Below are 25,477 nucleotides of genomic sequence, written 5' to 3' on the forward strand. Positions count from 1 at the left end.
TGTCAGTATATCAGATGATACTTATGCTTTGCATCCAGCCCAGAATTAATAATCTTATGTTCCTCATCTAAACTACTCTGATATTTGTTGGAAAGCAAACTTTGCCAAGAGTATACAATCCAACAAATTCGTCACTTGCCTTGCAGACAGTTTTATTGTCCAGAAGGTAGAAAAGTCAATAAGGGAATCAGCAATTTTGGATTTGATCCTAACCAACACTGAGAACCTGGTTAATGGAGTGGAAGAGATAGGATCCTTAGGTGGAAGTGATCCTGTGCTCCTGGAGTTTGTGAAACAAAGGAAGGGTGAAACTAAGAGACGTCAAACATGCATTCTAGACTTTAGGAGAACTGACCTCAGGAAATTTAGGGAAATACTGATCATGATTCCATGGGCAGGAATATTAAAAGAAAGGGGAGTTAATGATGGATGGGAGTTTCTTGAAAGTGAGATACTGAAGGCACAATTACAAACAGTGCCAGCAAGGAGAAAAATAAGAGAAGTGTAAAGCAACAAGAATGGATGCCCAAAGAAGTTTTAACTGAGCTAAGATTTAAAAGAGGCATGCACAAGAAATGGAAGTTGGAGGAAATCACCAAAGAGGAATTCAAAAAAATAACCAACATGTTTCAGGAAAACGTTTGTAAGACTAAAGAACAAAATGAGCTTAGGCTTGCCAGAGAGATTAAAACCAATAAAAGGGGGTTATTTGGTTATGTCAGTAGAAAAAGGAAGAAAAGGGAACAGTAGGGCTTCTGTGTGAATAAGGTGGTGAAATGCTAACAGTGGATATGGAAAAGGCAGAGCTGCTCAATATCTACTGTGCCTCAGTCTCTCAAAAGAAGATTGGTGTTCAACCTGAGCAGTATGGAGCAGACAAGGTAATGGGGAAATGCAGCCCAAAAAAGGTAAAGAAGTAGTCTGGGGATACCTGGCTACTCTAAATGAATTCAAGTCTCCAGGGCCAGATGAACTACATCCAAGAGTATTGAAGGAACTAGCAGAAGCCATTTCAGAACCACTGATAATAATCTTTGAGAATTCTTGGAGAACAGAAGTCCCAGCAGACTAGAGGAGGGCAAATGTTATCCTTATCTTCAAGAAGGGGAAAAAGAGGACCCAAACAATTACCATCTGGGCAGCCTGACATTAATACCCGGAAAGATTCTGGAGCACATCATTAAAGAGGCAGTCTGCAGTCATTTAGAAAAGGAATATTGTGATTACTAAAAGTCAATATGGATTTCATAAAAACAAGTCATGCCAGACTAATCTTACCTCTTTTTTCGATAGAGTTGCAAGCGTGGTAGATGCAGGAAATGCTGTGAACGTAGCATATCTTGATTTCAGTAAGACCTTTTTGCAAACAAACTAGTCATATAATTTGTTAAAAGACCAAACTCAAGGGTGCTCACCAATGTTTTTTCTTCAACCTGGAAAGAAGTGACTAGTAGAGTGCTGCAGGGTTCGATCTGGGCCCAGTACTATTCAAAAACTTTATTAATAATTGGATGAAGGTTTAGAGGCATGCTGATCAAGTTTGCAGATGACATCAAATTAGAAGGGATGGCTAATACTCCAGAGGACAGAATCAGAATTCAAAACGACCTCAACAGATTAGAGAGCTGGGCCAAAACTAACAAAATGAATTTCAACAAGGACAAATGTAAGATACTACAGAAAAAATGAAATGAAATGATACAGAATTGGTGATGCCTGGCCTGACAGCAGTCCATGTGAGAAAGATCTTGGAGCTTTAGTGGACAACAAGTAGAAAATTAACCAACAATGTGATGCAGCAGCTTAAAAAGCCAGTGGGATTTTGGGCTGCATCAAAAGGGGTATAGTGTCTAGATCGAGGGAAGTCATAGTACCCTTCTGTTCTCCTTTGGTTAGACCTCATCTATATTGACAAGCTGGAAGGTGACCAGAGGAGGGCAACTAAAATGATGAAAGGTCCGGAGACCATGCCCTATAATGAGTCTCTTTAAAAACTGGTTATGTTTAGCTTTCAGAAAAGAAGGTTGGAAGGAGATATGATATCCATGTATAAATATGTGAAAGGGCGTTATAAGGAGGAGGCAGCAGGCTTGTTTTCTGCTGCCATGGAAACTAGGAGTCAGAGCAATGGGTTCAAATTACAGGAGAGGAGATTCCATATGAACATTAGAAAGAACTTCCTGATTGTGAGAGTTGTTTAGCAGTAGAACTCTCTGTCTTGGCGTGTGGTAGAAGCTCCTTCCTTGGAGACTTTTAAATAGAGCCTTGGATGCTTTTAAACAGGGGCTGAATGGCCATCTGTCGGGGGTGCTTTGATTGTGCGACCATATGCATCAAACAAGAAAGTACATTTTAATATCAGCTGTAACAACGAAAAGCAGAATAAATCTATGAATAGTATAAGGCATGCTTCTCTCTTTCTGTCCAATTCAAAAAGGAAGGACTAAGGCCTGGAGACACAACCAGCACTTTCTGTGGCACTCCCAATTACATTGCTCCAGAGATCTTACGTGGAGAAGATTATGGTAAGTAACAGTCATTGCAATGCCGTGTTGTAAAGACAACTTGGAATTCAACTTTGTGTTACTTCTTGTCATTGATGATCCCTGAGTAGAATTATTTCTAAATTTGAAGTGATATGCTAGTGATAAACCAAGCAAAATAATTTGTGAATAAAAACGTTTAGGGCTAGCCATCACTTGTCGGTATTCAGTCCTACCAGCACAAGGGTTTAACCCATTGCACCACCTTAGTACCAGTGATTGATATTATAATATGACCCTGACTGTTTTAAATGAGTATTTTTGCTCATGTGTGTCTTTTCAAAATGCTTTTACCACTAACAGAGAACATGTCATTCTGGTTAAAGTTCACAAACTCCAAATAATCACTATGGATTCCCCTTAATGATATTCTTTAGCATTTTTATGCTACTTACAAATGCCTGGAATTGGAGCGTAGTGTAAAATAGTTTATAGTGACCGATTCTTAATGTGATATCACAAGCCTACATGCCCCCGGATTGGTCGGAGTTTGCACTCAGATCTTTGTTTGATTCAGTTGAAGCAGATTTAGGAGCCTTATGCTGGGATATGTAAATACTTGGGGATCATTTGGCACTGAATTCCCACAACACTATTGCTCAGGCAAACATATACTCATACACAGTGACTCACAAAGGGTCTCAGATGTAGGCCGAGTTTTTACAGTATCAAGTGAGATAATAAAATGTTTTTCTTCCATTGCATTAGTTTAGATTGGAGGTGCCACATATGAAACACTTCAATACAAAAATAATAATTCCTGAAAACCAGTGTGTTTGGGAACGGGTTAGGCTTGATGAACCCTCATCACACCATCAATATATGTTAGATTTACATCTGCAAATCTTTTTCTTTGAAGGAGAAACAGCTTTAACATTGCATACATTGCTTCAACACAAATAGGCCGTAATGGTGATTTTTTTGTTCATGCAGATTAAGTTTAAATCTGTGCGTTTGTGATTGTTTTAAGTACTGTTTGTCTTCACGCTATATTTGTTTACATGCTAAATGTTTTATCATATCTAGAGGCTGATGGTATCAAATTCTGTAAGTGTTGTCCTGTCTTGTTCAAAATCATAGGGTTTAGTGTGGACTGGTGGGCTTTGGGTGTGCTGATGTTTGAAATGATGGCAGGAAGATCACCTTTTGATATTGTTGGAAGTTCCGATAATCCTGATCAAAACACAGAAGACTATCTTTTCCAAGGTAAGTAAATTTAAATTTTCACATTTTGATCATGTTCATTTGTATCAGGACTCAAGATAATTAAATAGCAAGACAGCGAGTAAATGCTGGAACATATAAAAAAAGCAAAAGTTACCTCCTGTCCTAACAAAAATATCCAATTAGATTCATGTTTGTTTGAGCAATTATTGTACAGAACTAGCCTAAGGACAGGCTTCTGTTGGGCTAATTTAATGCTGCCTTTAAGCAACAGAAAGCATCCTTGAGTCTCAATTTTTGGGGCATATGTTATGATCACATAAGCAATAAATGAGGAATATGCAGTCACTTCCTTACTTTAAATGTTTTGTAAGTTTTTTTAATGGCAGCTACCTAAAGCACCCAACAAGATGCAAATTAGAACAAAGGCTTTCTAGAAGAGTATATGTCATAGGGGCTTGCAGGAAATTTCTGAGAAAGCAATAGAAAAGTAGGATAAAAAATAAATAGATCCATTATTTACCCAGACATTTATTCTAGTATCTATGTGTCTTTAGATTTCTAAATCAAGATCTACCAAATGTGAATGCCGATTCTCATTTTTTTCTAGTTATTCTGGAGAAGCAAATCCGTATCCCACGATCCCTTTCTGTGAAGGCAGCAAGTGTTCTAAAAAGTTTTCTCAATAAGGTAAGAGCCTAAGCTTCAAACTTATTTTATTTCTGTATTCTGTTTATATTTTTCTGCTTCCCGGCATGGAACCCACAGTTGGTTACAGCAGTTTGAAACAAAGTGCAATTATCTTAATTTTAAAAAGATGAAATAAACATTTCTATTTTAAAAGTACATGATTTAAACTATTATTTATAAATATTTTAAAACTTAATTTAAAATATTTTTTCCATGTCAGGAGCGACTTGAGAAACTGCAAATTGCTTCTGGTATGAGAGAATTGGCTGTCTGCAAGGACATTGCCCAGGGGACACCTGGATATTTTACCATCCGCATGAGAAGCTGGAGCAGACAGACAGGAGCTCACCCTGTTTCCTGGATTTGAACCACCAACCTTTTGGTTGGCAGTCCTGCTGGCACAAGGGTTTAACCCATTGCACCATAGGGGGCTCCTAATTTAAAAGATAATAGCACACACATCACTTTCAGAACATTCATTTGCCACCTGATTTAAGAATTAAATGCCTGCCTAAATAGAAAAGCATTTGTCTGATTTTGAAAAGAGAGCAGAACACCAAGTCAAAACATTTTTTTAATTCTTTTAAAATTATTGCTATTTATTTTCTAAAATGTATTGTATATTTCTCAGAGATCTTCATATGTATGACATAAAAGTTTTAATAAATAAATATGAATATGGTCAAGAAGTGAAATGATTAAAACTGCAATAGGGCAATATTGATTTTGGATCTAACAATAGCCAAGCAAATAGGTCTTTTATCAACAATTGTTATTATTTATTTGGACATTTCTATGTCATGTTTATCTTCGTGAGTTCCATTAGAAAATAATACATAATACAAGTGTTTGTTCTTACACTAGTTTAGTGTGGTGGGCAACTCTGGAGGGGCCATTCCCCTCAAATCAGTTGCTCTTTGCTTGCCCCTGTTTTTCATAACAGTATGAAAAATAGATATATGACTAGCCCATTTACTATGTGACTCAATATCAACATTACTCTACATTAATAAAATCAATACTTTTTTTCTCCTAAAGGATCCAAAAGAACGTTTAGGGTGCCATCCGCAAACAGGATTTGCGGACATTCAGGGACATCCATTTTTCCGTAATGTTGATTGGGATCTGGTAAGTGTACATTGTTTTAAGATTTTTGTGTAGAATGTATTTCTGTAGTCTTGCCAGGATTAGCTAGCTTTTACCATTGCAAATAAAGCTAATACTTTTGAGTTTTCCCTAAAGACTCCCATATTTTTATGTGTGCCACTTATGAAATAGTAAGAATGTACACAAATCTTTTGGTTCAGGAAGATGTGCTTTTAAAGAAGTGCTACTTAAGTTATCGGATGTGGTGGGCTCGTATTTTCTCCCCCCCCCCCCCCAACATGTGCCAGGGACTAGCATCATATTTGTGTTGTATTATCATAAGTTGCAATGTCTTCAGGGCAGTCTACTTGTGACTCATTATGTTTTAATGTTTTACTCCTAGATGGAACAAAAACAAGTGGTTCCTCCATTTAAACCAAACATATCTGGAGAATTTGGTCTGGACAACTTTGATTCCCAGTTCACCAATGAACCTGTTCAACTCACTCCTGATGATGAGTAAGTCGAAGATATTTGAGTGGTATTAAATCGGGCAGTAGCTGTGGCGCCTGCTAACGTAATCTCTCTAAATAACAATATGCTAGAAGTGGAGATAAACAGCAAATGCTTTTGGCATGATGTTTTCTTAATAGGAAAACTTGGTAGAAACAAGATGCAAAGCTAAAATGGTCCTTTGTTTGATTGGTTTGAGTTCCTATGAAACCAGAAATAACTGCCACATTATGATGAGCAGTAGAACATTTGGTGGATTGCCCAGCAAGCTGTGGTTAATTTGGCTTCCAAGATTGTTTAAAAATATCCTTGGGGTGATGCTTGTGACTCCTTAGCCAGGATACTATAGGAGTTTCTTTTATACCTAAGTCAGTTTCCATTCTTCTAATCCACATTACATAGAAGCATTTCTTCATGGTCTCTGGCACATATCTTTTCTATTTGATCTAACTGGAGATAACCATAATTTGAATCTGGAGCCATGTTGCAGAAGTATCTGGCAGGAAAATGTGTCAAATCATGCAATATAGAATGGACAGGTTGTATCATTTGTTTCACTGTATTAGAGCCCTGTTATTGATAGTATTTTGGCATTTGTTGTTGTTAGTAGCGACTTCGTTTATCCAGAATTAGCTATGTTGGTCAAGCAGCAATAAATAACAAAATCCAAAATATATATGACAGTGATATTAAGGAAAGGTAAAGGTTTTGCCTTGGTATTAAGTCTAGTTGTGTCTGACTCTGGAGGGGGTTGGTGCTCATCTACATTTCTAAGCCAAAGAGGCAGTGTTGTCTGTAGACACCTCCAAGGTCATGTGGCCGGCATGACTACGTGGAGCGCCATTACCTTCTCATCGGAGTGGTACCTATTGATCTACTCACATTTGCATGTTTTTGAACTGCTAGGTTGGCAGAAGCTGGGGCTAACAATGGGAGCTCACCCCGCTCCCTGGATTCTAACCACAAACTTTCGGTCAGCAAATTCAGCAGCTCAGGGGTTTAACCCACTGCACCACGGGGGGGGGGGGGGGGGGGGGGGGCAAACAATGACATTAAACCAACCAAAAACTCTAAAAACATTATGCAAGCTTTCCAATATTATAGTTTTCTTTATCAGGAGAAAATGAATAAAAAAGGTTCTTGGCATGTGTATTTTTTGTAACTATGGCTGTGCATTTTTGTACCATTCATTTTATAATTACACTGTTCCTTTTATTTTCAGTGATATTGTGAAGAAGATCGATCAGTCTGAATTTGAAGGATTTGAATACATCAATCCCCTTCTGATGTCTGCTGAGGAGTGTGTCTGATCTCTCACATCTGAACTGTGCCACTTGTTACTGATGTTTTTTTAATGGATAAACAGTTTGCTGTTGGGATGCATTTTTAAATACATATGTGCTTTCATTATTTGCCATCTATATAAAATACTAATCTGCTATACGATGGATGCATTTCAGGAAATATAAGAAAATCCAAAACATTAAACCAATCTTGCCAAAATTAGAATAGAACACTGAGGCAACTATTTATTGGATGCCTAATGCTTTTGTCAACTAGTTTTGCTTGAAATTCAGTGCAGCTATATTGTCTTTCTGAAAGGACAATGGGCCTTCTGGATCCTTGGGCTTCCAATCCACAATTTCCACTGAGCACATATTGTCACGCCCCCATCTTATTAAATGGTGGAAACATGGACATGGAAACACTGAAGCCCAGTGTGTTCATGTTGGTGCCATTTAATAGCCTGAGCTATGATCATCCACTTTTTTTTGTATCCACTCGGGGTCCCAGACCCAAACCCTCGATACGGCAGGCCCACTGTATTCCTGATAGACTTTGGTGCGTTAAGTGAAGTTCAGCAAGCCATACATAAGCCCTAGTTTACAATTAAAGGCATAAAACAAGATTTAGGATTGAATCACTGGGTCATGCATGTCTTTCTTCCTCCTCGTTTTTGTTTCCTTACATATGATTGTCACCAGCACAGTTGAAAAAATGATCTCAAATTCTCAGGCCAGATCTGAGTGTGAACTTGAAATAATGACACTAACGTTATGTTGAAACCAGTTGAAAGGTGACAGAGGAAGTGCGTGCAAGACTGTGATACACCCCTAGTCTAAAAATCTTGGTTAAGCATTTGATGTGGACTGGACTTAAATTGTGATCCTCCACATTACAATATTTAGGTATCAATCCTTTGCATACTTGGAAGTGAGTCTCATTGAATTTAGTGATACTTCTGAATAAACATGCATAGGATTATGCTTGCAATTTCTGAATTTCACCTTCAAGCCTGCTTTTATGGATCTCTTCAGGATAACAGCTGGGTCTTTGTTATGTCCTGTGACTTGATGAAAGTAGTACAGCGTTCGCTTTAACCTTGATAGAGGCAAGGACAGCAGAAGGTTTCTTGGAAATGGGGATCATTGTTATTTTTTAAAAAGATTTTGCTATCAAGCACTGTATAGAAGACCTAACTTCAAACGTTCCATTGTTAACACATTGTTCACATCCTGACTATGTAAATTGAGTGCCTTCCTGAGTAGAAGGGGGAAGTATAGTTTGAGGTATAGTGACATGTTAAATTAAATACTTGGTGAGGGGATAAACTTATATTTAGCACAAATAGGCAGCTAATGTTCACACACAAGACCTCATGCCATCTTTTTTTTATACCGTATCTTCTGTTGAGGTGGATGAGAAATTATTTCTACAATAAATTTTAAAGGCTAGTAGTCTCATACTGCAGGTCAAAAATTGGACAGTATTACACTGCAAAAGCATCTTTAGTAATGTGGCTGGAGATGCGTGGCTACCACTTGAGATTGCGTGATGGTCCTAGACATTCAGCTGTAAGATGAATGCGAAGATTTTCATCCATTTACTATAGGGCAGAAATGAATAAAAACATCAACTGAAGATGCACATTTTAAATGTTCGCATAAGATGTAACATTTTTTATTGCTTTTGAAAAAGAACTGCTGGTTGGAGATACCAAATGTGTATTTTGCTTGTTTCTTCAAAGTGTTCTGCACAGTGTAGAAAAGATTGGTACAAAACTTTTTGTCCAAAACAAAGCACATCAGAGCTACCCTTCTATGATGTGAATGTCTGCTGTGGAGAATTTTATGGTACTCTTGTATATTATGACAAAAAAGGTTTATTGGAATAGTATGAATTGTCTTCGTTGTATTGTTTCCAAAATAAGGACATGTTGAAGAGGGGAAATTAATCTACCTTTTTTTATTTGCCTTTGTACTTGACCAATCTCCATGTCAGTTATGATGTACATTTGAAACACTAACTCTCCTGCTGTTACTAACTGATTAGTAATCTTTGAGTTCATATTCTTCAAAGATGGACAAAGATATTGAAGTGAAATAACTTAAATGCTTATCCTCGGCCCTTTAGACTGCTTTTCTAAAGTGAAATGAGACTCCAAACAGTGGTTTCATTTCCTAATATGCATGGTACAAAACAGCATTGTTAGAGGTACATTTTCTAAATCTCACAGCTGTAAGTGAATGGCATTCTGAATTTAAGATTTCCCTTCTTCCAAGCACAAAAACAATGAATGTACAGATATTACAATTATGTTCCTGGTCCCTGCCCTGTATATGTGTGTTATATATATTTCATGTGGTGGTGTCACCTTTAACATAGATTTCAGTGAGAAATTTAAAGCAGATGGCAAATTTTTGTGTTCTTTTCCATATTTGTTTCAGAGAAGTGCCATATAATTCATTTTAGAACATTTTGTTAAATGTGTAAAGGCTGTTTTAAAATATGGAACAGAGAATTCCGACATGGATAGCTAAAACAGCATGATGAGAAATATTTTTTTTCATATAAATAATGGACTGATGGGTACTGTTATCTGTATCTTGTAAGGTGTGTTTCCTTCATTTTGCAGTCTTGAGTATTAAATTGTATCGTCATCTCTTGTATTGCTAAACACTTTTTTAACTGTCCATTTTACGTTTTAAAATAAAACAGGGCTTTTTGTTTAAATCTCATGTTGTGCTTACTCCTTTATATTTTTTGTTTAAGTATTAAGGAAGTGGTCTGTAAACACTTAGAAACGAATAATAATAGTCAACATGGATTTATCAAAAACAAGTCATGCCAGACTAATCTGATACTTTTTTCGATACAGTTACAAGCTGGGTAGATGAAGTGGATACCATGGATGTAGCGTATCTGGATTTCAGTAAGGCCTTTGACAAGGTCCCCCATGACCACCTAGCAAACACACTAGTCAGATGTGGACTGGGCAAAACTACGGTTAGGTGGATCCGTAATTGGTTAAGTGAACAAACCCAATGAGCACTCACCAATGCTTCCTCTTCATCCTGGAAAGAAGTGACGAGTGGAGTGTCGCAGGGTTCCATCCTGGTCATTTTCAACATCTTTTTTATTGACTTAGATGAAGGGTTAGAAGGCATGATCATCCAGTTTGCAGACAACACCAAATTAGAAAGGATACCCCAGAAGAGAGGAGCAGAATTCAAAACTATCTTAACAGATTAGAGATGTGCCAAAACTAACAAAATGAAGTTTAACAGGGACAAATGCAAGATACTCCAATTCTTTGCCAACACTGGAAGCATATAGACCAGTGGTTCTCAACCTGGGGTCCCCAGATGTTTTTGGCCTACAACTCCCAGAAACCCCAGCCAGTTTACCAGCTGTTAGGATTTCTGGGAGTTGTAGGCCAAAAACATCTGGGGACCCCAGGTTGAGAACCACTGATATAGACTATTTGACCAATTAACACAGAATGGACTGTCTCTGAAGACAAATTTCAAAATCCCAATCCATCTTCTAAAGAGAAGATAGTCAATAGTATTTCACAAGAGGCATCATGTGTATCTCATTTCCTCTTCACAGCTTTCAAACTTTTTGAAAACAAAATATCTGTGCTGTTTGCCATCTTATCAGTATAAGACTGGTGGAAGTGAATCACTCCATTGTACCCAAACCAAACTTGTGCTGTACTTAACAGATTACTTCCCACTTAACAGATAAATTGGTAATGAAGGAGGGTCCTTTTTGGAAACACATTGTTGGCAAAAAATTATGTTGCTTAGACAGCAATATATTTATGTGGGTGGTGAATTGTGTTTCTTGTACAGTATCACATAATTCCATGTCTCCTAATTGCAAGGGGACAATACAAATTTATATTCATCCTGAACACAATGTGTTTCCTTCATTTTGCTGGGTACTTAATGTCTGGACACTTGAGATCCTGTTCTCTTGTCTTTTCTTGATATCTCTGCTATCTTTGTATATATGTAATTTAAAACCCGTGAAAGATAGGATGAATAGAGCACTGACCTTTGTACCTAATATCAGAAACTATGACACACAGGGCTAAATCCAACATTCCTCTAGCATTCCTGGAGAGGCAACAGAAAGATACTCAATGCAAATAACTAATTCAGAACTCCAGCAATGGTTCCCTGTGACATTGGCCCTAAAAAAGCATGAGAAAAAATTAGATTAATGATAAGAGTGAAGTGTGTGAATAAATGATAGCAACCTTATGTGAATGAGAGAAAAATAAGAGATCACTGCCTACATACAGGAGCAGATTGTATGGGGTGGGACAGGTTTGTTCCTTGTCCAAAGTCAACAGTTACAGCCTTTTTGCTCCAAAGACCCTATTCAGTTTGATTTGGAGTTGTATATTGTGGTATGTTGCACTGTGATTGAGTCTATTTTAATGCTACTCACCCCATCCTCTGCTTCATATCTGAACAAACAGACCTTCACTTCCACCTAGATTAAATTCCTCGAGGGCTAGCTGTGATTAGTTTGTAGCAATAACAATTGTCTTATGAAAACAAATAAGATAATTATAAAATAAGCAGCCATGGTTTGGAATCAACTGTTCATTATTTTGTTCAAATTAGTACATTGGAACTGGAGATTATTAGTCTTAGTTTATCTTGAGTTAATAATAACTAATATTAATGGGGGGGGGGGGAATTGCAATAGTATGCTTCAAGACAAACCCTCCATATTGGTTGTAGCAACTATGCGACTTGCTTAGTATTTTGTGGAAGTTTTCATGGAACTGTATGAGAAATTGCATAGTTTTTTTAATAGTGTGAACCTTCTTAAACGATTCACTGATTGACAATATTTGAGCCAAAACTAACAAAATGAAGTTCAGCAATGACAAATGCAAGATACTCCACTTAGGCAGAAAAAAATCCAAAATGCAAAGATACAGAAGGGATGCCTGGCGCAACGTGTAAAAATATCTTGGAGTCTTTGTTGTTGTTCATTCGTTCAGTCGTCTCCGACTCTTCATGACCTCATGGACCAGCCCACGCCAGAGCTCCCTGTCGGCCGTCACCACCCCCAGCTCCTTCAAGGTCAGTCCAGTCACTTCAAGGATGCCATCCATCCATCTTGCCCTTGGTCGGCCCCTCTTCCTTTTGCCTTCCACTTTCCCCAGCATAATTGTCTTCTCCAGGCTTTGCTGTCTCCTCATGATGTGGCCAAAGTACTTCAACTTTGTCTCTAGTATCCTTCCCTCCAATGAGTCTTAGTGGACAACAACTTGAACATGAGCCAACAGTGTGATGCAGCAGCAAAAAAAGCCAATGGGATTTTGGACTGCATCAAAAAGGAGTATAGAATCTAAATTGAGGGAAGTCATGATACCCCTCTGTTCTGCTTTGGTTAGACCTCCTCTGAGATATTTACTATCTGGAAGGTGCATAAATAGGAGTATAGTGTCTAGGTTCCGGGAAGTCATGCTAGCCCTTTATTCTGCCTTGGTCAGACCACACCTGGAATACTGTGTCCAATTCTGGGCACTGCAATTGAAGGGAGATGTTGACAAGCTGGATTGTGTCCAGAGGAGGGTGACTAAAATGATCAAGGTTCTTAAGAACAAGCCCTATGAGGAGTGGCTTAAAGAGCTGGGCATGTTAAGCCTGAAGAAGAAAAGGCTGAGATGGGACATGTTGGCCATGTATAAATATGTGAAGGGGAGTCGGGGAGGGGTGAGCAAGCTTGTTTTCTGCTGCCCTGGAGATTAGGACATAGAACAGTTTCAAACTACAGGAAAGGAGATTCCACCTGAACATTAGGAATAACTTCCTGACTATGAGAGCTGTTCAGCAGTAGAACTCTCTGCCCTGGAGTGTGTTGGAGGCTCATTTCTTGGAGGCTTTTAAACAGGCTGGATGACCGTCTGTCAGGGGTGCTTTGAACGTGATTTTCCTGCTTCTTGACAGGGGGTTAGACTGGGTGGTCCACAAGGTCTTTTCCAAATGTATGATTCTGTGATTTTATGATTTTGCCTGAATATAGGAGAAGATCACAGAGCATGGCTGGGATTGATCAAAGATCAGATACTTTAGCTGTGTTCTCATTTCACATTTCTACGACCAAAACTGTATAATAGAAAAGGCTAATTTTAATATACTTTACTCTGAAGGAATGTCATACATTTCTTGCTCTTATTATAATAATGCATTACAAGCATACCTTTATTGCTTTCTTTAAAAATCAATACAAAAACGGCTTCTGGTCTCACACAAATTATCTCCTCAAAACAACATTTAATAAGAACACAGAAATGTGACTCGTTTTACTTTTTAAAATAATGTCTCTACTAGCTATTACACTACTCAAAAGTAACAGTAGATGTAAAAAAAAACACCATGCAACAGGTCTTACCATTTAAAGTAAGGGGTTCTATTATTCAAATATGATGGACTCTGTATCAAACTGTTATATGAGTATTTGTCCATACCTGGGCTGGATAAATCCTATACCTTACCTGCCCTCAATGTTTGTCTTTGGGTCCTTCGTCCCTCCTGACTCACCAGTGGGCTTTTCTAGCACAAAAATAAAATGTGTATAGCACCGCCTCCATATCAGTGGATGATACATTCCTGAACTTACTGTGGAAACAGGAAACCATGAATAATACAGAACCCTATTGAAATGAACGACTGCCGATGGAAATCACCATAGATCAGTGGTTCTCAACCTATGGGTCCGCAGATGTCTTGGCCTTCAACTCCCAGAAATTCTAATAGCTGGTAAACTGGCTGGGATTTCTGGGAGTTGTATGCCAACACGTGCCAACCCACAGGTTAAGAACCACTGTCATAGATGTTAAATGGAGGACTTTGAAAACTTCTAGGAAGGACACATTTTGTTGGATGTGAGAAGATAAAACCACTGCTACTTCTCCTATGGGCATTACTGTATTGCCTCTCCTAGACACAGCAATTCACATTTTCAATGAGTTGCATCCCACTTCTGCACTTTTGAATTTCCAAACAGCAACAGTAACTTTTTTTCCAAAACAAATAGCCTTCAGTCACATGGGGTTTCTGACATTCTTGACAAGCAGAAATCTAGACCTATCATAGTTGTCCAACTGTAATCTATATGATCCAATTTTGAGGAAAGATTTTAGTTTCTGAAAGTTAAAATAAGTTCTTAGTAGAGGGAACAAGACTTGGGCATCTTCCTTGGCATTTTAAAAGCGTTGTACTTGTGTTAACATTTTTGGCTTGCTCTCAGTATGTGTTCCCTATAGAAAGCATTAATTTCAGTGTTCAAGCATATGGTTCAACTTAATATCTAAATGAGAGATGCAGGGTTCAACTTATCTTTCAGCATATGGTTAAAGACAGAATGCATGTCTAAGAGTATCTATGAACATATGTTTAAAGACAGAATTTATCTTTAAGCTTATCCCAGGAAGCTATGTCCCTGCTCCCTCACATGGAAGCACTCCCTCATCCCCCCCCCCCCTTTTTTAAGTTGCTTCTCAGAGGGGAGATTATGGCATTCCACAGATACAAAAAGACATTCAAGATGCTGATGTAAAACCAATCAACTCAATTATTAGTTGCCATTACCAGGAAAAACTGTTACTCTTTAGACGCCAAGAAATAGAATTGAATGGATTAGATCAGGTATGGGCAAACCCAGGGCCGGGGGCCGGATGCGGCCCCTTGGACTCTTTTCAGGTCCTCCCCTCTCTCACCATCATATCCTTCCTTCCTTCCTTCCTTCCTTCCTTCCTTCCTTCCTTCCTTCCTTCCTTCCTTCCTTCATCTCTTTCCTTCCTCCTTCCCTCCCTCCTTATCTTTCCCATCCACAATTTCATCTTTCTTCCTCTTTCCTTCCTCCTTCCCTCCCTCCCTTACTTCCCTTTTTCTTCCTCCCTCCTTCCTTCCCTTCCACCCTTTCATCCTTCCTTCTCTCTTCCTTTTCTCCTTCCATCCATCCATCCATTCTTCCCTCCCACCCTTTTGTCCTTCCTTCTCTCTTTCCACCCTCTCTCCCTTTTTCTCCTTCCTTCCCTTCCTTCCCTCCTTCCTTCCTTCCCTTTTGTCTTTCCTTCCTTCTCTTTCCTTTATCCTTCCTTTCCTTCGTCTCTCCCTTCCTTCCTTCTCTTTCCTTTATTTTCTTCCTTCCTTCCTCTTTCCCTTCCCTTCCCCCCTTTCATTCTTCCTTCTCTTTTGTCTTTGCTTCCTTCCCTCTTTCCTCTCTCCTTTCCTCTATCCCTCTTTGCTTCCTTCCCTCTATCCCTCTCCTTCCATCCTTCCCTTCCTCTCTTTCATCCATCCTTCCTTCCTTCTCTCTTTCCTTCCTTCCATCACCGAGCATTCCAGGGAGGACTAGCATGCAGCCCCTAATTAGAAAGTTTGCCCATGCCTGGATTAGATGGACTACAAGGGCCATCTAATACAATCCCTACCCTACAGAAACACACAAAGCACTCCTGACAGATAAGTATTCAGCCACTGTTTAAAAAGTTCCAGAGAAGGGTATTCCACTGCACTTCAAGAGAAAATATTCTACTGTTGTAAAATTTTAGAATCATAGAGTTGGAAGAGAAGAAGAGGCCACAATGGCCATCCAGTCCAACTCAATTCTGCCATGTAGCAACACACAATCAAAACACCTCTCAACAGATGGCCATCCACCTCTGCTTAAAAACCCTCAGAGAAGAAGACTCCACCACAGTCCCAGGTGGCATATTCCACTTCCAAACAGCTCTTACCACTAGGAAATTATTCTTAATGTTTACGTAGAATCTCTTTTCCTGAAATTTGAATCATTTGCTCTGCATTCTAGTCTTCAGAGCAGCAGACGCAGTCTTGCTTGCTGCCTCGTTGATATGACAGTCCTTCAAATCTTCAAAAATGGTTATCACATCCCCTCTCAGCTTTCTCTTCTGCAAGATAAACATAGCCAACTCCCTATGAGGAGCCAAGCTACTCCTCATAGGGCTTGGCTTCCAGATCTTTGATAATTTTGGTCACTCTTCTCTGGACACATTTTAGGTTGCCAATATCCTTCATGAATTGTACCCAAAACTGGACATAATAGTGTTCCAGGTGGGGTCTGATCAAGGCAGAATAGAGGGACTATGACTTCCCTCCCTCTCAACACTATACACCTATTGATATAGGCTAGAATTGCATTGGCTCTTTTAGCTGCTGCACCTCACTGTGGACCATGTTCAGCCTGTGGTCCACTAAAATGTCTAGTTCCTTTTCCGTGTACTGTTTTCAAGCCAGGTGTCTCCCATCCTATGAGCGTTACTCCTAAATGTAATGCATAACAACAAAAAATAACAAAAATTTAGTCGACATTTGTGCTATTTGCTGAGGGCTATTTCCTGGTTCTACTCCAATTTAAATTCAACCCACTCATTGTTATAGCACTCCAAGATGGCTTCTGTTTTAGGTAGCCATCAGAAGTATATCTATGCATTTCATTTGTATTGCCTAAGTGTAGTGCCTTACATTTCTCTCGGCTGAAATTAATTTTCTTAGTTTTGGCCCAGCTTTCTAATCTGTTAAAGTCATTTTGGATTCTGATATCATCCTCTGGAGTATTAGCTATCCCTCCCAATTTGTCATCATCTGCAGATTTGATAAGTGTGCTCTCCATTCCATCATCCAAATAAGTAGAATTGGAAAGCTTTTGTTCTACAGATTAGAAGGGGGAAAGTCTTGCAGAGACTGAAGCAAATACGTTTCAATTTCTTTTTTTAAAGTAACATTTCTACTGAGATACTACCTGTCGTTTCCAGTTCTTCATGACCTCATGGACCAGCCCATGCCAGAGCTTCCTGTTAGCCATTGCTACCCCCAGATCCTTCAAGGTCAAGCCTGTCACTTCAAGGATAACATCCATCCATCTTGCCCTTGGTCAGCCCCTCTTCCTTTTCCCTTCCATTTTCCCCAGCATCATTATCTTCTCCAAGCTTTCCTGTCTTCTCATTATGTGGCCAAAGCACTTCAGCTTTGCCTCTAATATCCTTCCTTCCAATGAGCAGTTGGGCTTTATTTCCTGGAGTATGGAATGGTTGGATCTTCTCGCAGTCCAAGGCACTCTCAGAATTTTCCTCCAACGCCACAGTTCAAAAGCATCTATCTTCCTTCACTCAGCCTTCCCTAAGGTCCAGCTCTCACATCCATAGGTTACTACGGGGAATACCATTGCTTTAACTATGCGGATCTTGGTTGCCAGTGCAATGAATCTACTCTTCACTGTTTTATCGAGATTGGTCATTGCTCTCCTCTCAAGAAGTAAACATTTTCTGATTTCCTGGCTGCAGTCTGCATCTGCAGTCATCTTCGTGTCTAGAAATAAAAGGTCTGTCACTGCCTCCATGTTTTCTCCCTCTATACTACCTATACTGGATGGTAATTGCCAGATGAAAATTACTGGGTGGAAGTTAGCTGAATGTGTGTCCTTCTTACCCTGAGACAAGTGAAACTGTTTCCTAGTAACCATGCTGTTATTAAATGCAAAATACCTTCCCCCTTCTTGTTGTAAACTATATTTTAGTTTTTATGGTATCTTGTCTAGCATTGCAAACAAAACAGAACACCTGGTATCAGACGGTCATCACAGATTTTGCAAGACAGTCAACTAAGCACTAACATCATGAGGGCATTCATATCTCAGAGTTTACGATCGTCAGGAGAGGCCCTGCTATTGATCCTGCCACTCTCGGAAGCGCAACCGGGTGGGATGAGGGACAGGGCCTTCTGGGTGGTGGCCCCCCATCTATGGAACACACTCCCTGTGAAATCAGGGTGATTCCCTTCTCTCCTTTAGAAAAAAGCTGAAACCATGGCTTTTAGAGCAAGCATTCAGGCAGCTGACTGAGCAGTAACTGCAATTGACCTGTGAGAACTAACAATGGATAGATTTTGAACTGGAACTCTGATTTGGATTTGGGACTTGGACCTGGTGCTGTCTTAATTTTTCAATATTTCAAGGTTTTAATTTTTAATGTATTCCTGTACTCTTGTGTTTATCTAATATTGATTTGCTTTGTAAGGTGGTTATTGTTTGTTGTTGCCATTTGTCAGCCACCCTGAATCCCCCCTCGGGGTTTGAGAAGGACAGGATATAAATGCTTGAAAATAAATAAATAAATAAATAAATAAATAAATAAATACACTTGCCATACAGCCATAAACAGCCACACAGGTACCAGCATGTTGTTGGACCACTATTCTTACAATATACTTACCACAATCACTTCAGCTTTTTAAATGCTTATTACATCAGAGCCACTTAACTCATTTGAATCAGTGTTTGGTTTGGTTGACTCCAAGTGATTCATACGTTGCTGAGATTAGTAAGAGCAACTGATGTAAATATTTTTTCCAAAGAGATAGTCTGTTTTGGTAAAAAAAAAGTAGGAAAGGAAAAGGGAGAAAAAGTGTCCTTTGACACTTTTAAAACACGTTTATTTTGTCATGAGTTTTGTGCATTACCTCCTACTTACTCAGATGTGTATAAATACGCAATTACAGAGATTTGGAGCAGAAATTTTTAATAGTTTTGCTTAAAATGGTAGCTTAATTCTATGGACAGTTTAATTGCCACTTTTAAAATAACATTTGAGTGCTTTACTTTCTGTCTCTATAGTCCTTTTATCTTTGTTTTAGGTTTTGTAAGCTGCCTGATTATGGATTTTGCAGAATAGATGGCACATAAATGAACGAATCACCATCATTTTCATAATCAAAGTGAAATGAGGAACAGAAATGGTATATTGTCAAATTGATCAAAAATCTTCAAAGAACCTAACAGTTCTGGCATCCATAGACAAATATACACATTTGCTAGCTACTTCAATATTAATTCCTTTCTGAGGTGGGAAAACAATACAGTCTGCTTTCAGGAGACGTGTTTCGTTTGAAGGTAGGGTCTTATCTCAAAACCCCTTTTATTATACACACTATTATAATAAACACTCACCTTTCACTGTATTTAGGTGTCAGAAATCCATTATCCTTGTTCAAACCTGTGCAAATAGGGCAGAATTTGTGAAGGTTTTTCATCTCATCTGGCATCCTTTCCAGTCTTGACATTCCTTTGTTCTATTGCAGTCATTTTGAGGTCGGTTGTTGAATGCTCTGTTGGATTGTTCATCCTCTTGCATGGAGAGTGTCCTTTTAAATATATTATATTCATAAATGCATGCATAACTGATAATACCAAAAACATACAACCACACATCAAAGCATGGGAAGACATAAAAAATGAAAATCAGAAAAGATATAAATAGTCCTGTCTATCAGAAAAGATGTAAATAGTTCTAACACAAGCCTAACCTCCCACTCCATTACAAAAATGACACTATTAAGCAGATCCCCCTGTATCTCTCCTTAACCCGCCTCCACCTAAATGAATACCAATTCCCCACCTTAAAAGGTTGACTTCTTATTTGTTCAGAAAACATATAATTTTGTCATTCATTTCATACCTTAGATCAGGGGTCCTCCAACTTTTTAAACAGAGGGCCAGGTCACAATCCCTCAAACTGTTGAAGGGCCGGATTATAATTTGAAAAAAAAAAACATGAATGAATTCCTATGCACACTGCACATATCTTATTTGTAGTGCATTTGTATGTGTGTGTGTGTATATATATATATAGCATTTAGGACTTTTTGCATTGATATATATACCGTATTTTCTGGTGTATAAGATGACTGGGCATATAAGATGACTCCCCCCCCCCAATTTTTCCAGTTAAAATATAATTTGGGATATACTCATTGTATAAGACTACCCCTCTTCCAATGTGCACCAAATTTTTAAAAAATCAGATTTGATTTCAATCTGGTAATTTTCCTATTACTGTACCTCCTTCTCTGCTTCTCAGATCTCGCACATGGGTGCCTGCGCCACTGCAGTCTTCAGGAGCGAGGTCTGAGAGGCAGAGATGGAGGTACGGTAGTAGTACACAAGGGCGGGCCAGACAGGCCACTCTATCTCTTTTTTCCATGTTCCGGGCATCCCAGACTCCTGCAGCTTGCTCCACTCTTCACTTACACCTTCCTGGTGAGGCGCCCCCTCACCTCGTCATCAGGACCGTGTTAAATCACTTCTTTCCACGAATCCTGGAAAGTGCTACCCTTGCTGCTTTCATATGGTAGCCGCATACGGCAGGGATGTGGCCGCTGCTATTTTTGAGCCCCCCCCCCCACCATATGCAGTGACCGCACATTCTCCAGTCTGGCTCGGAAATTTCCCACCCTGTAAGACGACACCTGGCATATAGGACAAACCCCTACTTTTGAGAAGATTTTCCTGTGTTTAAAAGTAGTCTTATATGCCAAAAATTACAGTGTATATGTGTGTGTATGGCTTTTTTCATTGATATATATTTCCATGCAAAAAGTCCTAGGCTCAGTCACTGGCATCTCCTGATACCAATAGAACAAACCCCAGTAATTAATTGCCTCGATAGTTAAAATAGAAATCAGTAGTTTTGAACAAGTGTTGGCCATTCCTGTGAATAAAATCAAACTATCCTTTCATAGCTCTAGCTTAAGTAATTATTATATGACTTTTTTCTCATTTCTGTTCTAATGCTTTAATTAGATTTTCAGCTAACATAAGAAATCACATTGTCTGCATGTGTTAAATATAATGAGAGATGCTCACAAACTGGAAAGAAAAATGTGAATTAATTCACAAAACAGTGTGACAAAATTCCATATACATATTAACAGTTTGAGAAACAGGTTTGGTGTGTATGCTAACCAGCTTGACAGGGAAGGTTATTTTTAATTTTTTTTACAATGCTAGTCAACACCTCTCTTTTAACGTGAAGCAGTTTGGAACAGCAATTTTCACTTGTGCATGAAAAATGCAGATCTGTTGTCTCACTTTTCTTTTCATGTGTGGGTGAGAGAGGCATCACCTTTCAGAAACTACATTAAAAGATGTGAAAGGTGAGCTATAACCAGATCTTAAAATTGCTTTTTGGAGTTGTTTTTTACACCATGCCACATACAAAGCTCTTTAAATGAACTTGCTGTCTTTATTTCATCTTACGTAGCAACAGAGAACTCTGATCTTTGTATCTTTGCTGAAGACACTGATGGTCATGTCTGCATCTTGTTAAATAAAAGCTTGGAAGTCAAGCATAGCTTTACTTAATATGCACATTTAAATGTGAATAAGCTGCTTTTCTGCTCAAAGTGTCTCAATGACTTGTACAATCACATTAAGCAGGAAAAGAGGCACTTGTTTTAACGTGATTTAAGTCACACGTTTTAAAACTGGCTTTAAGAACCGTGTCAATAGAAATAGAGGTTGAGCATTGCTTATCCAAAATTTTGAAATTTAAAATATACAGTACTCCAAAATCCAAACTTTTCCAATTGGGTTGCTGAGATAATAACACTTTTCCTTTGTGATGGTTTGGTTTACAAAAAGTTTGTTTGATGTACAAAATAATTAAAATATATATTTTGCATAACCTAGTTTAACTCAAGGATTGAAGTTTTAGGGCTTTCCTCATATTGCTCTTGATGTTTTCACCATTTGTTATGCTGATAGGGATGCTGGGAATTGCAGTTCAACAACATCTAGAGGTCTGGATTATTCCTATTTGTGGTCTTATCCATTAATACAGAGCTTTCCAAACATTTCATGTTGGTGAGACATTTTTTAGACATGCATCGTTTCGTGACACAGTTTTACATGTCATGACACACAGTTTTGAAAGCTCTGGTCTAACCTGTTAATCCTTGCTTCAGCTAACATATAAATGTCCCTCTCCTGTACAGTTACCAAGCCATGTGCAGATGCAGTAGGTTAGGACACTCTCTATAGCACAGTAGAAAGTCACCAGCAGTTTTTCATTCAGTTGTTGTTCTTTAGAAGTCTTGGGTAGTACAGTCTCTGCTGGGCCCTCTTAACCAATGCTGCCATATGGGTGCCACACGTCAGATCCTCCTTAACAATGACATCCAGGAACTTAAAATTGGCCACCTGCTTCACTTGCTCCCCGTTTATGACCAAGGGCTGGATTTCTGGTCTGTTCTTTTTATAGTCCACTATGAACTGCTTGGTCTTATTGATACTAAGAACCAGATTATTGTCCTTGCACCACAAGAACAATCAATTCACTTCATCCTGATAGGCAGACTCATCACCTTCAGACATAAGCCCCATCATGGTTGCATCATCTACACATTTGGCAATGACATTGCTATGGTGGATGGGGGTACAATTATGTGTGAACAAAGTGTAAAGTACTCAACACACAGCCCTGTGGTGTTCCAGTGTTGAAAGTGAGAGCTGTTGAGGTATGATCTAATCATCTGGGAACGTCCAGACAAGAAGTCAATAATCCAGGAACAGAATGAATATGACAGTCCAAGATCCATAAATTTAGACACCAGTCTATGTAGGAGGATTGAGTTAAGTGCAGAACTAAAGGCTGCAAAAAGCAGTCTTACATAGTTCCCCCATCGTTCCACATGAGTCAAAGAAGTGTGAAGCATGACGGCTATGGCCTCTTCTGTCCATTTGTTGGCTCTATATGCAAACTGATGTTTATCCAGCATATGTGGAAGGCAAGAAATGATATGCCTACAGACCAGTTTTTCAAGGCACTTCATGATGATGGAAGTGAGTGCCACTGGTCTGTAGTCCTGAAAACTACCAGTAAGGAACTTCGTTGGCACCAGAACAATGACTGAGGCTTTCAAACAAGAGGTTAACAATCACAGTAAAAACACCAGCCAGTTGGTCAACACAGTCTTTAAGCGCCCAGCCAGAAATGCCATCTGGTTCAGCAGACTTCCTAGGATTTGCAGCCCACAAAACACACCTTGCTTTATGTTCCTCCATAGTGAGGTAGGAACTGCAACTGCCCAGTGGCTGAATTCCTGTTACCACTTGTAAAGAAGCGTTAATCCCACCGCTTGTCACCAAAAATGTAAAGAAGCGTTAATCCCACCGCTTGTCAACAAAAATGTAAAGAAGCAGCGCTAATCTCACTAGATGCCACCCAAAATTATGTGAGGAAGTATTAATCTTCTTTAATGCCACCAATATTCTGTGAGGAACCTTCTTTTAAATATCAATTAAGCTGCCACCAATATGTTTAGAGACGCTGGTTTATGTCTCTGTTTATCTTTAGATGTGTTGTGAGGTGACTTTGGTAGTGTGGAATGCACCAAGCATAAAAGCAATGGAGGAGGCAGGTTTGAAATACAAAGAGAACAAGTTTTATTGTTAACAGAACGTAATTGTTGCAGTTTTGAGAATTTGAACTTGGCACAAGGCTTGATGTTACAAAATGGCTGGTTTGAGATACATGCTTCTGATGATACAATTCTACAAACTTCTTCTTTAGTGAAGTGCTTATACTACTTCAGAGTTCCCTATTGTGAATGTCCACACTGTTTGCCCTATACTCGGAACAAACCACTGATCACCAGTCTTTCCTTACTGGCAATCCTGAAAACCCCCTCTGTTAGATTCTTTTAACCTAAGCAATCTAACAAGGTAACACCTTCAGCTCTCTTGCTGAAGAAATATTCACAAATTCTAGGAACTACTGAATTCTCACAGCTTCACAACAGAGCCCTAACTGGCTCTGCTCTTCTCCGGGTCCCTTCCACCGGACTAAACTACTTTCCCCAGAGTCCTTTCTTGACTCTGCTATTTCCCAGAGCCCTTAACTGGCTCTGCTCTTCTCCGGGTCTCCTCCACCGGACTGGAGCTTAACTGCCACTTTCAAACCTTTTTCTCCTTAAGCTCCGCCCACCTCCTCTTCTGCCTTGTCTTGTCACCATGGCAACCTATCCCTCACAGCTAGGCCATGGCAATAAATGTAATACATAAATACAGATTCAACACAGTACATTAAACACTCTATAATAAACATTATAAATACAGTTTAAACACATTATAAATAACACTTTATAATGAACACATCTCTACACCACTGATGGGCTTTTTTCAAAGTGGGTGAAAAGTGATTCAACTCCTCTGCCAATGAGGTGTCCTCATCAGCAGGAATGTCATTGCTTGATTTACAGTTAGTAATTTGTTGGATCACCTGCCTCGTGTTGTTACTGTGGAAATAATCCTCAACCTTCCTCTTATATGCCATCTTGGCCTGCTGGATGCCTTTCCTGAGACTTTCTCTGGCAGCCCTGTATTTCACCTCATCACCAGACCTGAAAGCATTGTTTCTGTCATGCAAAAGTTACTGGACTTCCTTAGACATCCAGGGTTTTTGGTTAGGATAAATCTGGATGCATTTGTCCACAATGACATTATCTGTGGAGCATTTGCAGCTCAGAACAGCTGCCGTATGCCCTTCCAAGTCTGGATGATTAAAAAATGTCCCAGTTCGTCCTCTCAAAGAAATCCTGATGTTGTTGGGAAGCATCTTTAGGCCAGGATTTCACAGACTTTGTTTTAGGCAGGGCCTGTTTCCTGAGAGGAATATATGCTGGTGTCAAGAACAATGACAAATGATCTGATTGCCCCAAGTGTGGTAATTTTATGATCCTGTAGCTTTGTTTAATGTTGGTATACACTTTATCCAGCATGTTAGCTCCCCTGGTGCCACACTTAACATGCTGATAAAACTTAGGGAGCACTGCTTTCAAATCAGCATGGTTAAAATCCCCTGCTATAATGTGCACAGCATCAGGATACTTGTTCTGCTGTTTTTCATCAACATTATACAAAAATCCCAGTGCTGTGTTACTATTAGCATCAGGTGGAATATATACGGAAGTTATCATGACCATATTAAACTCTCATGGGAGATATAAGGGTCTGCATTTGACAGTCAAGTACTTCAGATCTCGAGAGCAATGAGAATCTTTAGTCCTTGAATTACAACACCAGCTTTGGTTCACATAACGACGAACTCTCCCCTCCCTTAGTCTTTACTTCTATCCTGCTGTTAGACTATGTATCCTTCCAGTTCAACAACTGCATCTGGAATGTGTTGGTTGAGCCAGGTTTCTGTAATTAGCAAAACACAGCAGTCCTTGAGAAACTTACTCTTTGCACTCCATAGCCTTAATTCATCCATTTTGTCAACAAGAGATTTTGCATTAGTAAGACAGAAACTTGGAATGGCAGGCTTGTATGGTGAATTTCTCAATCTTGTAAGAGTGCCGGTTCGGCTG

General features: G+C 39.1%; 1 protein-coding gene across 1 annotated transcript in view; it reads left to right on the plus strand.

The window, feature by feature from the left end:
* PRKCI (protein kinase C iota) overlaps positions 1-10,010 on the plus strand; it is a 48,451-nt gene extending 38,441 nt beyond the window's left edge. Inside the window, 6 exon segments of the mRNA XM_060767535.2 lie at positions 2,438-2,525; positions 3,624-3,749; positions 4,318-4,397; positions 5,436-5,525; positions 5,887-6,002; positions 7,219-10,010. Of these exon segments, the coding sequence (XP_060623518.2) occupies positions 2,438-2,525; positions 3,624-3,749; positions 4,318-4,397; positions 5,436-5,525; positions 5,887-6,002; positions 7,219-7,306 (588 nt within the window). The 3' untranslated portion in view covers positions 7,307-10,010.
* Positions 10,011-25,477: the final 15,467 nt, after the last annotated feature.

The sequence above is a fragment of the Anolis sagrei genome, chromosome 3 (genome assembly GCF_037176765.1).
Source record: "Anolis sagrei isolate rAnoSag1 chromosome 3, rAnoSag1.mat, whole genome shotgun sequence".
In the NCBI taxonomy this organism is placed as follows: domain Eukaryota; kingdom Metazoa; phylum Chordata; class Lepidosauria; order Squamata; family Dactyloidae; genus Anolis; species Anolis sagrei.